The sequence below is a fragment of the Pagrus major genome, chromosome 5 (assembly GCF_040436345.1).
Source record: "Pagrus major chromosome 5, Pma_NU_1.0".
Classification (NCBI taxonomy): domain Eukaryota; kingdom Metazoa; phylum Chordata; class Actinopteri; order Spariformes; family Sparidae; genus Pagrus; species Pagrus major.
In genome coordinates this window covers 40411541-40428398 of record NC_133219.1, presented here as the reverse complement: position 1 = coordinate 40428398, position 16858 = coordinate 40411541, and the positions used below count along the sequence as shown (strand labels likewise).

At 41.0% G+C, this 16858-nt stretch overlaps 2 protein-coding genes across 4 annotated transcripts; both read left to right on the top strand.

The window, feature by feature from the left end:
- Nucleotides 1-267: 267 nt before the first annotated feature.
- LOC140995397 (serine/threonine-protein phosphatase 2A catalytic subunit beta isoform) lies at nucleotides 268-11430 on the top strand. The gene is made up of 8 exons (XM_073465386.1): nucleotides 268-689; nucleotides 2171-2209; nucleotides 4330-4500; nucleotides 7552-7725; nucleotides 7940-8029; nucleotides 8871-9032; nucleotides 9725-9843; nucleotides 10685-11430. Exons 1-8 carry the CDS (start codon nucleotides 588-590, stop codon nucleotides 10755-10757), a joined length of 930 nt encoding a protein of 309 aa, XP_073321487.1. The 5' UTR covers nucleotides 268-587; the 3' UTR covers nucleotides 10758-11430.
- Nucleotides 11431-11961: 531 nt separating this feature from the next.
- shld3 (shieldin complex subunit 3) lies at nucleotides 11962-16784 on the top strand. Of its 3 annotated transcripts, none has more exons than XR_012178773.1 (4): nucleotides 11962-12034; nucleotides 13191-13917; nucleotides 15101-15374; nucleotides 16296-16784. XR_012178773.1 is itself a non-coding variant. In XM_073465390.1 (4 exons), exons 2-3 carry the CDS (start codon nucleotides 13312-13314, stop codon nucleotides 15302-15304), a joined length of 810 nt encoding a protein of 269 aa, XP_073321491.1. In that variant the 5' UTR covers nucleotides 11962-12034; nucleotides 13191-13311; the 3' UTR covers nucleotides 15305-15338; nucleotides 16296-16784. The 3 variants fall into 3 exon arrangements, 2 of the variants coding, with proteins under 2 accessions (XP_073321491.1, XP_073321489.1); XM_073465390.1 differs by having other exon boundaries at nucleotides 15101-15338; XM_073465388.1 differs by having other exon boundaries at nucleotides 15101-16784.
- Nucleotides 16785-16858: the final 74 nt, after the last annotated feature.

Here is a 16858-nt window from a genome sequence, read left to right as displayed (position 1 = left end):
GTAGCGGTTTATTAGGTCCGAAACATGTCGCCATGACATGTTTATGATGTAACATGGAGTAACACGTTGTTGAAACAATGTGAAGTGTGTTTGTTTGTCATCAGGGCCACAAACAAACAAACAAACATCAGCTTCATTCAGATTTAATGTGAGGAAGAGAAACTCAGTATGATCGTGGAGCAGTTCTCGCTCCTTCCACGCGGGGGCGCTGGTGCGCTGAGTCTGCGCGCTGCTGAAATGCCCGGATGTTATTGTAGCTAGCTCTTTTAGCAACTCGGCTAGCCGCTGCGACGCCGCTGCCTTTTGCCGCTACGGTCTGTCGCATCGGGGACATTCGACCCTTTTGACTCCCCCGGCCAATATAAACTCTTTTTTAACGTTGGTAACTTAACCTCGGTGATTTATCATGATAGAAACTGACTGAACGGCTCGTTAATTTTAGGTCTTATCGTTGATTTTTCCAACCGATTTGGCGGGACTAGATCGGGTTAACAATACGACAAGCTAAGCAGCTAGCGCCGAGACACAGGCCAGTTTGTTTTTTCAGGTAGCTAACACAGCTAGCTTAGCAAGCTACCGCGGCTGTCATGGAAGACAAATCTTTTACTAAAGAATTAGACCAATGGATCGAACAGCTAAATGAGTGTAAGCAGCTATCGGAAAACCAAGTCAGGACACTCTGCGAGAAGGTAAGTTGGTTTCAGCAATCCGGGTTTTCTTCTGTGTGTCGGCCTCGCTCTCAGTGTGGCCTAGAATGCAATGGCGGCTGCGACTAATTTCTGGAATGAAGTCACGGCAAGGCGGCTATTTTCGCCCCGTTTTCGACCAGTCATCCGGAGTTTTCCAATCTTTCACAGCACTTCAGCAGCTAAATAACATTTCAAATAAGATAATGTTGTTAAGTTGACTGCCCAGCCTTACTAAAGTGTGCTAATGTGGACGGTAATCGAACAAACGTCGTCTCGGGTCAGACGGGCCGAAAATTCACATCTTTTACATCTTTACCAGCAAATAGACTGATCCCATTTTATTGCCAGTTTATTAACGAGGCTGCGATTTTTGCACAGCCCAGGAACGAGCTTATGTTTTACTCTGGACCTTTTATATTGTGTTAATGTTGAAGGTAATTGTGTTTTAAAGCGTGTATGTGTGCGGGGTGATGTGCACCGCGCCCTGTCTTTATCGATCAACCGTTTATTGCATAAACCTGACAAGCCTCTGTGTTCAGACGTCACTTCAGCTTTTGTTGCACACAATAAAAATAACTCGTCCGTTTGCTTTTCTGAATCATTAACCTTTAATGTAATCCAAGCGCATATTATAAGCACAGGGCTCAGAGAGGCAGCAGGCCGTCATCTCCGGACTGTGGAGGAATAATGTTGGCTCCTTGTGAGTTGAATGAATGAAGGAAAAGACTGAAAACACTGTTTTGTGAAGTAAAACGGACAAAGAAGCAGCTGATTTGGGTTTTTTAGTGGGTGGAAAACTTCCCCACATGATACATTTGGAAAAACATCCCACTTAGAAGGATTACTGAAGTAAGCGATCATCAGGAAAATGAGCAGCTCCTCCTCAAATGTGAGGATTTCCTGCTTTTCCATGTTTTATAAGATTTTAGATGAATCGACTGTTGGTTTGACAGACATGTCCAGTCTTTAATGGAGCTCAGTGTTGAATATGAATTCTTATTTGTAGTGTTTGTCTTTTAAAAAAAACATGTTTCCTGCCTGTTGTGCGTCTGCTGTGACATTTGCAAAGCAGCAACGATCTGCAGTCTTTCTTCTGTTTTTTTACTATTTCTAATTCAATGTAACTCAGCGTTATTATCTCTGACAAGCGTTAAGTCTGTTCAACAAGATGAGACGACTAAGAATCAGAATTAGAAGAACATTAATAATACGTTAACCACAGTCGAGCGATTTTTCTCATTTTCATCGTTGAACGTTCTGCTACGGTGTCCTGTGAGGTCACACGGTCTTGACGCCTGAAAATAACCCGTCAGTCTGTCATGAAGGCTAAACGTGGACATGTGCGACATGAATTACTGTTTGTGTGTCCGTCTGAAGCGTTTTATTTAACCTCCTGTGTGCTCACATGATCACTGAGCGTATGAAAATGTCCTCTGAAGGTGGTAAACTAAATTAAAAAATGTGTGTGTTTGTCTCTCCAGGCCAAGGAGATCCTGACCAAGGAGTCCAACGTTCAGGAGGTGAGAGTTCCTACAATGGCAGAGAAAAATCCAGCCCGTGCTGACTTCCTGTATCACAAGCAGGATGGACAAATATTGTAGAGCTGGAAGACTAATATTTAAAAAGAAATTAGACGAGTAAATCAAAGTCTAAATGATCAGAAAGAAGAACCCCAAACAGCAGAACATGGTGCGTTTGCTGAATCTTTTGGTTGATTAGTAATTTAAGTGATTGGAGCAAAATGAATGAAAGAGATTTTGATAATCAATAAGAAGAACTGAACAAACGGGCGGTTCAGATGTTGAAACCTTCAACTCCATCAGAAAGGAAACTTAAATCAAAACGTTTCTGAGCAGGAAGGGACACGAACATCTGCTCAAAGTTGTTCCTGAATTAGATTTTTACCTTCTGATGAAAAGATTGATGCTTCAGATGAACCCAAACACTGTTTTTACAGTTTATCACTGAATAGAAGTTCCTGTTTGACTAAAGTTCTGGTATTTAAAATGGATTTCTTTTAACATGTTAAGATAATATGCTGACTCTCATTGTTGTTCCCTCTGGCGTGTTTGGAGTCGCTGCAGTCAGAACAAAATCACACCGTGTTTACACGACAAACTGTGCTGAGCTGCTGGCTCACCAACACACACACACACTCTCACACTCTCACTCACTCACTTTTAAAGGCCACAGGGTCTTTTTAGAAACAGAAATCTACCAGTTTGTGTATAAAAGGCTCATATTAATTATATTGTTTTAAAAAAGATGTAAAAAACAGCCAGTCTACCGTCTGTTATACTTTCCAGCGTACTCGTGTTTTCGCAGCGGGTTACAGTTCAGCTGTTTGTTCCGCCAAGTTGACCTGTAATCCAACTAAACAACATCCTGTTACAGAACTTCACCTCTAATGAGGAAATGACGAACCATTTGAGGAAATTGCTTTGTTTATTGTTCAGTGAAATTCAGATCAGTGACGCGTCAGGTGTCTTTTTGTTCAGGATGTTAATGGTGTTGATCTGCTGATGGTTGACTGAAGTGGACGTAATCAACAAGAAATGTATTTGAAACTTGAAGATATTGTCTGTTGTGGATCCTGACTGATAAACATTTGTAGCTTAATTATGATGATAATGATAAAACATCAAATGGTGATATATTAGTTGATCACTTTTTACATTTAGAAACATTTTCCAGCTTTTAAATAATGACAAAGATTTTCTGAGACAGGATATTTTCAGTTAAACACTGAGCTTTATCATCAAAGGTGACTGTAACAGTAAATATAATCTAAAAGTACATTTTAAACAATAATCATTGGTTTAAGTATTGTGACTCAGTATTTCCCAACTTGTTTGTCTTAAAACAAAATAATATAAGTTCATTCTCGACCCTGAAAATAATAGTTGGACCAGTATAATCTTAACTAAACATAAATTGAGTAGCTTTCTCCAGTTTGTCGTGATCTCTTGTAGAGCTGCACAATCAAAGTATTATCGTAATTACAATATGGCCAAGTGCAAAATCCAAATCTCAGAAGCTGAGTTTAACTGTGTGACAAATATTATAATGAAGTACTGTAGAGCTGCAGAGTCGCACTGACGTACAAGTCTTCTCCAGATGTAAGAAAACACCAATAAACAATCATAAACTTTACTGGGTATATTGGCACCAGTCACATTGTTCCTGATATGTGTTGTCTTATCAGTGGATAGCTTTGACCTTTCTGCTGCTGTTACAGAATACAGTAACTTTATTGTCCAACCGAAGCAGGAAAATTATCTTTGGGTCACCCACGAAAATATAAACACAAACACGTCCTAAAGAGTTAAAAACAAAAAGACATTTAACAAAAAAGTTGGTCGACCACATAAATTGCTTTTAGGATAAAAGAACCTGTGTAGATCTTTTTCTTTGCCAAGAGTCGTCGCCTTTAATTGGCCGATGTTTAATATAAAAAGCCGAAGAAGCTGGAAACCAAATCACAGACATGATCCCCAACTGAAAGACTAAAACTTCATTTCAGAAGTAAAAGGGTTATTTGAGGAAACTCTATTATTCTACACTCATAAACCAAACAAATGTAGGTGAATCAGTTGATTTGGTTGAGACGATCCTGTGACGTTGTTACCTGTGTCCTCAGGTGCGATGCCCGGTGACGGTGTGCGGCGATGTCCACGGTCAGTTCCACGACCTGATGGAGCTGTTTAAGATCGGAGGCAAGTCTCCCGACACCAACTACCTGTTCATGGGAGACTACGTCGACAGAGGCTACTACTCTGTGGAGACGGTCACGCTGCTCGTCACGTTAAAGGTAAACACTCACTGTGTTTGAGACCAAATGTGTTAATGCAGAGATAGAAGTCAGTGTTTTCAAACAGTCTTTATATTCAGTTCTTTCACACACACAAAAAAGCCAGAGGAGGTAATAAAGTGTTAAATTGCTTCAACAAACAAATGATGTTTTCTCTCCTGCTGTCGACGGTAATGTGAGTTATAATCCTTTGTGTCAGGACCTGTGTGTCTCCACCTCTAAACTAAAGGGGGGATTTTGGTAACGGTGCATTCTGCTGCAAGAGGTTGTTCAGTCCTTTTGTCTCAGTCCAACCATCAGACCTCCAGCACACAGTCACCGCTGCTGCAGGAAGCTCATTCACTGATAGGGACAAGGCAAATCAGCTGATCAACACTTCCTCTAAACAACCCTCTCCTTAAACCTCAGAGACCAGAACTAGTGTTACATCCAGCCTCCGTCTTTAACGTTTCAAGTTGAGATGTGGTACAAACACCAGTCTGTCACTGGGAGCAGCTCCACCATCTGTGATCTGGTGATGAACATCGTGTCTTAGCTGCTGAGAAGAACAGAGGACTTATTAATATCCTTCAGGGGCTTTTTTTATGGAGTCATATGAGATTTAGCTGTGACTGTTGGGTGTGACCCTGATAAACACCCACCACAGACACCAGCAGCAGAATAAACTCACACTTCAGTTTAATCTGGCTGAGTTCAAATACAAAGGGAACTGAAGTCTCTGCAAACATATAAATGCTGAGAAAACGTGAATCAAAATTGACCAGCATGTCGCCTGCTGATTGATCATCAGCTGATTATTAGCCTTTTAACTGTGCAACACCACAGCTGATGACCACAAAATCTAATATGTCAGTTAATGTCTCCTGATGAGTTAACGGTGATCTGACTGACTGTTAAAACATGGCAGCTGCGTAGTGAAAACGGCAATTAACAGCTTCAGTCTGTCTGCACACACAGGAATGTAGTTGTGGTGCTTTGTGTGGTGTGTGTGTGTATAAACCAGTCAAAGGTTTATGTATGACTCAAAATCAAATCAAATAACTACATGTCAAGGTCTGTCTGTATGCAGATGCTTTAGTGGCAGGTGTGTTGTCAGCCTGTCCAACCAGAGGTGTGGTGCTGATAGTTTAAATACCACAGGACACCTTTGATGTGCAGTCAGGTGAGAAGGTTATGTAACACCTCTGCTCCCAGGGTGACAAGTCTACATGCATTAGTCAGCTGTAGCTGATCTCACGATCAAATGTAATTAGCGTGTCAAATCAGCATGTATTGTATGCAAGTATTTTTTTTGTTTGAAGGATTGTAATTTATTTCTTGTGCCAAGTAAATTAAACCACTTTGGAAACATTGATTGTGAGGAAATGCTGCAGTGACGAGCCCATCTAACAGGCCAGGCTAGGAAATCATAGCTCGGCTAGCTTTTACTTCCTGCAGGCAGCTTATTACGGCACAACAATATTGTTTATTTCTTAACGCACCTTGAATTTGACCGCTCGCTCTGTGTGAGTTATTAAATGACAATTGTGCAAAAACAAATGGGAATTCGGTTATTAAATACACGGACAGGTCCTAATCTGCCTGGGCGGGCCGCCCATTTAAGCTGCATGATGTGTTCAGGGACAGCATGAGTGTACGACACTTGGAGCCAAACATACAGAGCCGTCACTGTAGTTACACACAGCAAATGAAAGAAATAGTCACACAGCGTGTGTCGACAGCTGGATCAGTTGAAATAAAAACCCGTCTGAAGAACCTCCTGAATGAGCCGGTTCTGTTGTCAACAGTCAAACAAAATGGTTTTCTCAGAACATTTGACAGCGACGGGCCGAGTCGACGTGTTCGAACGTATTCAGTCTCCAGAAGCCGACATGAAACCACATTGGATGTACATTTCACTCACGGCTTATTTATCAGGTAGAGCTTGTTGTGATATTTTGCTAAAAACATCGTGCTGTAATGTTTTTAACACTTTCTGATAAGTCAGGCCGGTGTTCACTTCTGTCACTGACATCAGGTGTTGGAGACGGCAACATAAACCTTTGATGCTGAGCTGTATGTTGAAGTCTTGGCTCTGCGAGGCTTCGAGCCTGCTGACATTTGATTGTTTATCTTGACAAATCAGATAAGCGGGAGAGTAAACCAGTTGATCCTGCTGCCTCGATGCTTTTAAAAATAACCTCAGTGACTCTGAACTTGACTTGTTGCAACAGATCTGAAGAAACTTTGAATCAGCTTCAGTGTTTGTTCGTCTCATGTGGACATCAGGACGCTGCTGTGCTCACTGTGTCTGTGTTGAGAGTTTTAATGTGAAGTTTTATTGTGTCATAAACACATTTGAGAACATGATGTAATGATCAGCTGTCATCAGCTGACTGCGAGCAGCGTCCGACATGTGAAAGGTTGGATTCAGGAGGTTACTGGGGGACAAAATTGCATATAGTGGATAGTAATAGATATGTGACCAACGCCTCAGCTCCAGCGCTGATACAAACACACTTTTCCCTTTATTGAAATAATGAAAAAAGTTAAATGTTGTCAAAACACGAGCAGCAGCAGAAACTGACAAAGTGAAAGATGAAATCAGGAACCATCTGATGAGACATTTGGTGTCAACTTTCAGTTAGTGATTCTGCTCTTCAGCTTTTACCTCGTGTGAAATTCTTCATCTGAGAGGCTCCTGTACAGAAATAATCAATAAATTAAAACAATAAATTGAATTAAGTAATCAGTGGATGATAAAACCAACACGAGTGTACTAAAGTGACAATGAACATCTTAAATCTGCAGATTATCATCTCGATTCGTAGTTTTGTCAATTAAAATGTTGATCAATCAATTGATCAATGATGAGAAATGTCCAGAACAATTTCATAAAGTCTGAGGAGACGTCTTTAAATGTTTTGTCCAACCAACAGCCTCAAACTTAAATAAACTTATAAGACAAAAAAACCAAACTGTAGTTTATTTCTGAATCATTTCAGCTCTAAATGAAAACAGACGTTAGTCGCAGCTCTTTGAATAATTGATCTTTATTATTCTGTTGCTCAGGTTCGTTTCCAGGAGCGAATCACCATCCTGCGAGGGAACCACGAGTCGCGGCAGATCACGCAGGTCTACGGCTTCTACGACGAGTGCCTGAGGAAGTACGGCAACGCCAACGTCTGGAAGTACTTCACAGACCTGTTCGACTACCTGCCGCTCACCGCACTGGTTGATGGACAGGTAGGACGTTCATCTCTACTGAAGTTACATTTAATCTGGTCTTTTTTCTTCAGTTTTGTTCAAGTAGCAATGAAACTCCATTTATGTTCAGTGGTTCACTTCCAGTTTAGTGCCGTTAATATATAAATGATGAGAGAAGTTTTTTGGTTAATATCACTTTTCTGTTTGGATGAAATCTTTTGGACTGAAATCGTTCTTCTTGTTTTTATCTCAGATCTTCTGTCTGCACGGAGGTTTGTCTCCCTCCATAGACACTCTGGATCACATACGAGCTCTGGACCGTCTGCAAGAAGTCCCACATGAGGTACACACACACACACACACACACACACACAGATATAATGCTGTAACAGGTTTTACTGTGCGATCATCGTTTCATTGATATCAGATCACAAATCAAAATGTTACTGAGGAACCAGAGTTTAATCTAACAAGTCTGATCCTGCGGTAAGTCTGATGTTGTTCTGTCAACACCTCTGTTTTGGCTCTCAGCTCAAAGCCTCTTGGGCTCCTGCTGGAGATGTAAATCTATAAAAATGCCTCACAAGTGCACAGTTTAACATTTTAAAAGGTTCAGCAGCTTTTAAAACAACTGCTCACTTTAGTTTTACTTTTGCAGATGAGATTATTAGTAATCAAGGACAGTCGATATACATTTGCAGTAAAAAATTATCTTTACTTTTTACTCAAGTATTGTACTGGTCAATTTTAAGTACTTAGCTTATTTGAAGTACTTAACTTTGGTATTTTATTTTCCATTTTACTTGATAACTGAAGTCACTTTGCAGATTCAAATGGCTGTTCCTGGTGATGTGTAACCAATCAGATAGTATTGTGGGCAGGACAGAGAGAGGACATTGTATCAGAGCCAGAGTACTGCATTTTTATAATTAATTAATTTTATCGGCAATCAGACAGAAAAAACACTAATAATAAATAAAGCTGATTATCAGCCCTGATAATAGTTCTGTCCCCAGTCTTTATCAAACAGAAAGGAGGAAATGTTACATTTGTTGGGGACTATTTTCAGCGGCGGATTAATCCATATTTGGTGCTAATATGTGGCAGCTGGACGGTGTGTGTGTGTGTTCATGGTGATGCAGGAACAACACTGTGGTCACTGATGTGTCTTTTTCCTCCCTCAGGGCCCCATGTGTGACCTGCTGTGGTCGGACCCTGATGATCGTGGTGGGTGGGGCATCTCTCCCCGAGGTGCCGGCTACACCTTCGGACAGGACATCTCTGAAACCTTCAACCACGCCAACGGCCTCACCCTGGTGTCCCGCGCCCATCAGCTGGTCATGGAGGTAAAACACGAGCACAAAGACGCACGAGTAGTGTTTTGTTTTTGTACACTTCACATGTTAAGTAAAGGCAGATATCACAACTTCTGGAGCTCAGTGATCTCCTCAAATCACCCTTTTTACTTGACAAATGGTAAAAAAACAAAAAACAAATGTAATTTACTGTTGTATATGATGAAAACAAGGAGCAAGTCCTCGTATGTGAGAAGTTGAACTAACATATATATGATGAAGCACTGAAATGAAACCTGACCAGAGTCGTTGTTTCTCCTCTGAAGTGTGAAACGTTCCCTCGTCTCCTGGATGAATTTTGATCTGTTCGTATCAAACTAAAACACACATAAGAGTTTAAACTTTAGTCCTTTTGAGTGTGTTTCAGTCACGTTGGCACACAAGTGGACTGAAGAATCCTAAAAATCCTCACGTATCCATAGCAACGTCGTATAATGAAGTGGTGCTCCTGTTTCTGTGTCAGTTTCACTCCCACTGAGTCTCTTCACCTGAAACACACTTTGTGTTGGGATGAGATTCAGTCAGCAGCTGCAGCAAACTAGAAATAAAGTAAAAATGTGGTCAGAAGACAAAATAAGAACAATTTCATGATCGGTCAACTAATGAATTAATTGATGTGTAATTGTCCCTCTGCAGTTTGATCTGTGGCACGTGTTAATTTAAATGTGCTGTTGTTTCTTCAGGGCTACAACTGGGGCCATGATAAGAATGTGGTGACCATCTTTAGTGCTCCAAACTACTGCTACCGCTGTGGAAACCAGGCAGCCATCATGGAACTGGACGACACTCTGAAATACTCTTTGTAAGTATTAATACATTAAAGAGCTGAGTATCAGAATTGAGCGCTCACACTGGTCAAACAAACTGGACTTTGAGGGTCAAGCGTGTTTGAGCACATTCGTATTGTGCAGCGTGACTGCGCCCTTAGAAAACCTGTGTCCGGATGTATTTCAGTGACAGCCGTGCAGGTGGTGCCGTTCTGAACTATTTTAGCTCATTTTCCGTCTAAAATTGAGTTTGAATTATGCTTTTATTCCATATTTGCACAGAAAAAGACTGAAATTGTGAATTGTTCCCAACTTTAGAAATAGATTGTAATACTTGGTCGTATCGGTCAGACCTGATGTGAGGCGTTCAGCACTTTTGTTTAGATCGGTTGAGTTTCGATCTCTGTTCAGTCACACGATAAACAAAAGGATTGACAGCCACTTATTTCATTGGTGTGTTTTTGTGACCTGTGGAGGAAACACCAGAGAGAAAGAAAAGCTAAAAGCACCGGCAGCTCCGTGAAGTCTTTGTGGTTTTTATGATGAAGTTTAGGAAACTAAAAACATGTTGACACGATACTGGAATTTCTAACTTCTATACAAAACTTTGAAGGGGACAAAATGTGACATAAAACATGTGAATAAAACAGAAGGCAGCTTATGAGGATTGATTTAAGTTTAATAAACACAATTGTGATGATGTAACGCCTCCTCCCTACACAGTTTTATGGTGCTAACTAGCTTGTAGTTGCTAAGAACAGCTGATTTGACACAATCAATGTATGTATGTTGGATCAACTCGTCTACAATTAAAACACTTAATCTGAAGTCTGTACCAGTGATGTTGACATTAACAAACCTTTTCTTCCTCCTCAGCCTTCAGTTTGATCCCGCCCCACGCCGCGGCGAGCCCCATGTGACCAGACGCACTCCTGACTACTTCCTGTGAATGTCCAAAGCCATCCCTGTCAATCATCCACAAAGCTCCACCCCCTGCCCCACCCCCCCACCCACTCATTTTGGATGGAAAGATATTAATAATAATAATTACTGTACCAGGGAGAAACGAAACAAACGATTGGCTGATGAACCAAGATTTTAACAAAAAGAGAGAAACTTAAAGAGCGGCCCCCTCTACAGTCTTGTTTTCAATATGCTGTCATTAATGCTGTGCTTCTGGGGAAAAACAACACGTACAACTATGATCTGTTTTCTTTATTTTTTTGTTTATTACATGTTTGAAAACGAGATAATAAAACTACCAACGTGGACCAAATGTGCCATATTCTGATCCTTTTACAACATGTACAACGCGCTATGTTTCTTTCTTTTGTTTTTCTGTTTCTGTTCTGTTTTGTTTTTCTTTTTTAGACCAGCACTATAACCCGACCTACCTGACGTCACCACCACACCACACATCTCATGGCATATGTGCTTTTTTTCTGTTGCAAGATAATTTTAAAAAAGAAGAAAAAAAAAAAAAGAAAAAAGTTTGCTTCAAGTAGTACAGCTGTCAGTTTTAGCTGTCCAGGCTGCAGCCGGTGGTCATCTCAGCAAGTATATTACTGTAATTTGAATAAAGACAACAGACGTATGAAATAAAATGTCCTATTGACAAACTAGTGGGCTGCGTCAGTGTCATTTCTTAAGCTCGATTCATTCAGCCATTTGGGTGAGAAACTTTAATTCATAAAGCTTTTTAAAACGAGGTAACGAGACCGGGCTTCACTAAAGGACACAAAACTCTTCAGTAGAGAGTCGTGTGGTTTGGGCTCCCGCGTGCTGCACGTTGAGGTTTAGATTATTTTTAATTTGTAGCCTATGTTGTTAAATTTAAACCATAATGAAATTAAAATATTGATTGAAAAGGTTTTATGTAGAATATTATTGTTTCAGATGTTGCAGAGAAGCTGTATTTGCAAATCCAACATGAATTGTTAACGGAACGATAATTTTGTTGTGGTTTTGTTTTAACTTTAGTCAAATAATATAAATTAAAGACTGTACACTGTTTGAGGTGAAACTGCACATAGAAACCTTCGTTGTTTTGGATATTTTACATCAGTTCATCCTTAAAGTGTTAAAACGCTCTGCTGAGTCGTCTTCATGTTACTCCAACTATCGCGAGACTTCCCGGGAGGCGCACAGCGACCCGCCGCCATGTTGCTCTGTGTGAACTCTGATGGCTGTTTTTGAAGAGGACCGTCACTTCCCGCTGGTTTAAAGGTTTGTATTTATGTTATTGGACTAAAACGTCACAGTTATGTGTTTAATACCTGCTGGAAATGTTTCTGTCTCTTCTCCGTCGATTGCTTGGGGTTTTTCTTGCTAGTCTGTTAACTGTGCTTAGCTAACAGCTAGCCGCTAGCATAACAAGCTAAAAACATTAGCTGCCTGTGAGGGACTGAAGAGCAGAGACCTGCAAAACCAAAGTATCACATCTTAATTGCCAACTAAATCTGTAAAGTATAAACGATATCCTAAACTTTTCTCAGCGCTGTTGTTCATAATATCGTGGATTTAACTATTTAACGTTGATCTGAATGACATAAAATTACAGCAGCCTTATAGTCTGTTGTATTTTCAACACTTTTTATTTAGTTGACTGGTAAAAATGGTAAATATTAAAGCTGCATCACGTTACTTTGTGTTACTGTAAATCAGCTGACAGCCACAGAAAGAGGAGGACATGTCGGAAGCAGTTCCTCCTGAAGTCACTGTCACGTTTTTGTCTCAAGGTGGCAGCAACTAATTCAAGACAGGTCTGATAGTGAAGTGACACAACAATGTAAAATCTTATTAACTAAATAAGATTTAATGAGGAAATTAGTTAAATCTTATTTATGTTAGTGTTAAATGTTAACCTTGTTAAAGTCACTGATGCTGGTTCTCACTGTTTTACAGTAGAGCCCCATTTTGACTATATTCTGTATTAATTCTTATATTTTTTCACAAATAAGCAACTAGGTCTGTCCGCTGGTCTGGTCAGCTGCACAGCAGTTATAGTAATGTTTTATAGGAGCATAACTGGAGGTGAGGAACAGTGTGTGATGTGTTGAGCTGCAATTATTAGTCAATCTCACAACATGTCATCATTTGATATCATCAGCTGGTTTCAGCAACGACATATGAAGATTTGCTGCTTTTCTTTTATCTGCTTTTATCTTTTTGTCTTTGCTTTTGATATTTTGACATGTTTAGGAGATCCTCTCGCTTCAGTTGTGTTGCAGGATATGTACATTAGACTCACACTCATATCACAGCCTTAAGAGTTGATGAGTTGATCACAATACATCTGTTCTGATGAGTAAGTGTTAACTAACTGCAGACCTCAGTAGAAGTGCTGTGACTGGTAAAGTAACCAGTGTTTTTCTTCCCACAGGCTTCACTTGTTTTTTTTCCCATCATCCCTTGCATTGTTGTGCTGAAGTGAGGTCATGGTGTGGAGGAGGATGAGGAGGAGGTGGGTGGTGCAGTCGGTCCTCTGATCTCCGTCTGTCTGTATGGAGGATGTGGTTCTGTATTATCAGCCTGGATCCGCTGCTGGGCTCGGCTCTCTGATAGAGAGGACGGAGAAGCTTCTGGAGTCTTTCCCCTGTCGGACTCCTCCAGTCTTCAGCCCCTGGTTCCCCTCAGACCGCCACCTGCCCATCAGACCTGCCAGACCTGCTCCCATCATCACCTGTTTAGAGGATGTACTTGTCTCTGACAGCAAAACACAAACTCGGACAGAACAAAACAGACTTCAGAAACCTGAGGTGGAAAGTCTTGTTGTTGAAAGATCTCATGAATGTCCATGTGCAGAGACGACAAGAACAGCACATGAAAATCCACAAAAACCCAAAGATGACGTCTCTAACAGAGCGGACAGAGACATCAGCAGACTGTCTCATGAGAAACACAAAGACAAAGGTGTCTTCCCTGTCACGCACTCACCGCTCAAACGCTCATGGAGCGTCTTCACACAGAAACAAGTTCCTCTGCAGAGCTCCCAGTCTCTGTCCAAACACTTCCATCACATGGTGTCCGTCCACAGGCTCCACCTCCGCCAGAGGGTCAGATGGGTGATCAGTCAGCACAACTGTGGGGCGGGGCGGGACATCGAACAGGTCAGTAGATTATTCACAGAACAGGACTTGCTAACATAAGCTAGCTAACATCTGCAGGTATTCGGTCATAAACTAAAGTACTGGACACATGAACATGTTGACCTGATGATGGCGCTAGAAGAAAAGTCAGAGGATCAGCAGAGTTACAACAGATCATCCTGAGGGGAACATGAACGTCTGAACCACAGTTATCACACTCAGAGCAGAGTTGCTGAAATATTTTAGTCTGAACCAATTTATCCTCTGAGGACCATGAAAATTTGAGCTGCATTGATTAGTCGATCAATCTGCAGCTATTTTGTTATTTATCAAACATTTGGTGTCATTTTTTAAGAAAGAAATGTCCAAATTATCTGATGTCAGTTTGACAATATTTTCTGGTATCTTTCCTCTCTGACAGTAAACTGAATATCTTTAGATTGTGGACAAAATAAGACATTTGAGGAAACACTGAATGAAAGTGATGCTGTGGATTTTTTTTAATGATAACCTGCTTCTGTCGAGATAGAAAACAGCAGTTTTACACTCAGATCAGCGGTCAGCTGATGGGAAACCCTCGTGAAAAAGGTCTGAGCTGTTCTGTAAATGCTGATTTCGCAGTTTCTGTTTCAGTGTGATTTTTATCTGAACCTCCATCCTTCAGTCTGTTTTCCGCTGCGCTCAGGATCTCCAACATCAACAGATTTACTCTGAGCTCAGGGTGAAGATGTGTCTCAGCATCGAGTTACAACATGTTTTAGACGAGTTTCTAGAGCTGCAACTGTTCGTTGACTGAGAGAAGAATAACCTCGAATTGTTTTTGACAAGTGATAAATGTGTTGTCATGTAAAGATGCAAAATCATCTCTGCTCCCAGCTTCTCTAATGTGAGAATGATAGTAAACTGAATATTTCTAGAATATTGTTTGAGTAATAGAAGTTGGAAATGAAGTGGCTTTTTTTCACTGTTTCCATGATATTTGTACAAAATCTGATGCGACCAGCCGACAGGTCTATTTTTAATATATTTTATGAGTTGGATTTATTTGTGTTTCTGTGCAGCTCGACTTCTGTTTGTAATTAGATTCCTTTTTTTTCATGAATAGCTGTGAAATGTCACAGAAAATCAGTTTCTTCTTCCTTCCTGTCCAATTCTCTGTCCTTCATCCTTGTTTCCTGTTTCACCTTGGCCCCTCCCCCTGCAGGTGTGGCAGGCCGTGAGCCGGTCCGTCCGGAGCTCCAGGTTGCCGACGTGTAACGCCAACATCCAGCGGGAGCGGGTGGAGATCTGGGTGTTCTGTGATGTTGTCCACTCGGAGCAGGTGGGACGGTTCCTGAAGGACGAGCTGCAGCTGTCGGGGAGGATCAGCCTGTCGGTTCACAAGCTGGGAAACATCTTCAGCATGTAGAGGCACCGACGATCAGTGCAAAGCTTATTCTCAGGTTCAGATGTTTACATCACACAAAGATTTCTCCATAGTTAGAGGAATAAATATATTTATATTTAATTATCAAACTCATCAATGTCGTAGTCTTAAAGGAACAGTTCACCCAAACTGTAAACTCAGCCATCATCTCCTCCTGATGATATAAAGTCAGGCTCAGCCATCATCTCCTCCTGATGATATAAAGTCAGGCTCAGTCATCATCTCCTCCTGATGATATAAAGTCAGGCTCAGCCATCATCTCCTCCTGATGATATAAAGTCAGGCTCAGCCATCATCTCCTCCTGATGATATAAAGTCAGGCTCAGCCATCGTCTCCTCCTGATGATATAAAGTCAGGCTCAGCCATCATCTCCTCCTGATGATATAAAGTCAGGCTCAGCCATCATCTCCTCCTGATGATATAAAGTCAGGCTCAGCCATCATCTCCTCCTGATGATATAAAGTCAGGCTCAGCCATCATCTCCTCCTGATGATATAAAGTCAGGCTCAGCCATCATCTCCTCCTGATGATATAAAGTCAGGCTCAGCCATCGTCTCCTCCTGATGATATAAAGTCAGGTGAAGTCTCGTAGTCCACAGAACATTTCTGGAGCTTCACAGTAAAACAGAGTTGCAGCGTTCTGCTGAACAGCTGAAGCAGCTGGAGATGATTTAAACATCAGATGTCTCCACACAGCTCGTCTGCTGTGATCACAGAGATCAACCTGATCTGAGGAGACCAGATTTACATCCTTTAATAAGATGAAATCTTCGCTGTAGCTGCTGAGCTAATAGCGTTAGCTAAGTGGGTTCATGAGCCTCCTCTCCATTCTGTAATTACAGAATTGTCTTTGTTGGGTGAACTGTTCCTTTAATTATGTACTAATTTACCAGATGTTTAATCTCAGCCTGGAGAAACGGCCGGTTAGATTTCCATTAAAAAAGTGCTGTGTGTATGTTTTTGCTTCTCAAGGGAAGAATCCTACTCCTACCTCAACCAGTACCGGACCACCAGCAGTGATGGTGGTGTTTCCATGTTTCACATGTCAACACCACCATCACTCCGTAACCAGGAGACTCGTGATCGTTACCACGATGCTGATGGGCATGAAAACACGCTGAATGTGGAAAGTGTGTGTGGATCACATGATGCAACATTTTAACATCATCAGTATTTCAGCCTAGATACATTATGTATCACTTATTAAACCTCGTGAATACAGAATGTGTGTATTCTGAAGCCAGAGTGTATTTTTAATCCACAAATGCAAAACTTCATTAATATTTTATAAATTCTACTTAATGCACTGACTGAGGGGAGACTGAACCCTCAAACTGATGTGTTTTTGTGCCAAATTCCAGTTTTTATTGTGTATTTATGGACTCAAGAACAGATTCTTATGATTGTACATTGTTTTGTCACCACGCTCTGATGTAAATAAAGGTTTAACGTTTGTACTGAGCTGTCTGCAGTGACGGTCGACTGATGGATGCACAGACCTGCATGTGATGAGCAGTGTGTTCTGGAAAAGCCGC

Bases quoted from the DNA above. Each gene is read 5' to 3' on its own strand.
- LOC140995397 (XM_073465386.1), top strand. From the start codon at position 588: ATGGAAGACAAATCTTTTACTAAAGAATTAGACCAATGGATCGAACAG. The intron at 9,033-9,724 runs GTAAAACACGAG...TTGTTTCTTCAG, and splicing joins CCCATCAGCTGGTCATGGAG to GGCTACAACTGGGGCCATGA. The intron at 9,844-10,684 runs GTAAGTATTAAT...CTTCCTCCTCAG, and splicing joins GACACTCTGAAATACTCTTT to CCTTCAGTTTGATCCCGCCC.
- shld3 (XM_073465390.1), top strand. From the start codon at position 13,312: ATGGAGGATGTGGTTCTGTATTATCAGCCTGGATCCGCTGCTGGGCTC. The intron at 13,918-15,100 runs GTCAGTAGATTA...CTCCCCCTGCAG, and splicing joins CGGGGCGGGACATCGAACAG to GTGTGGCAGGCCGTGAGCCG.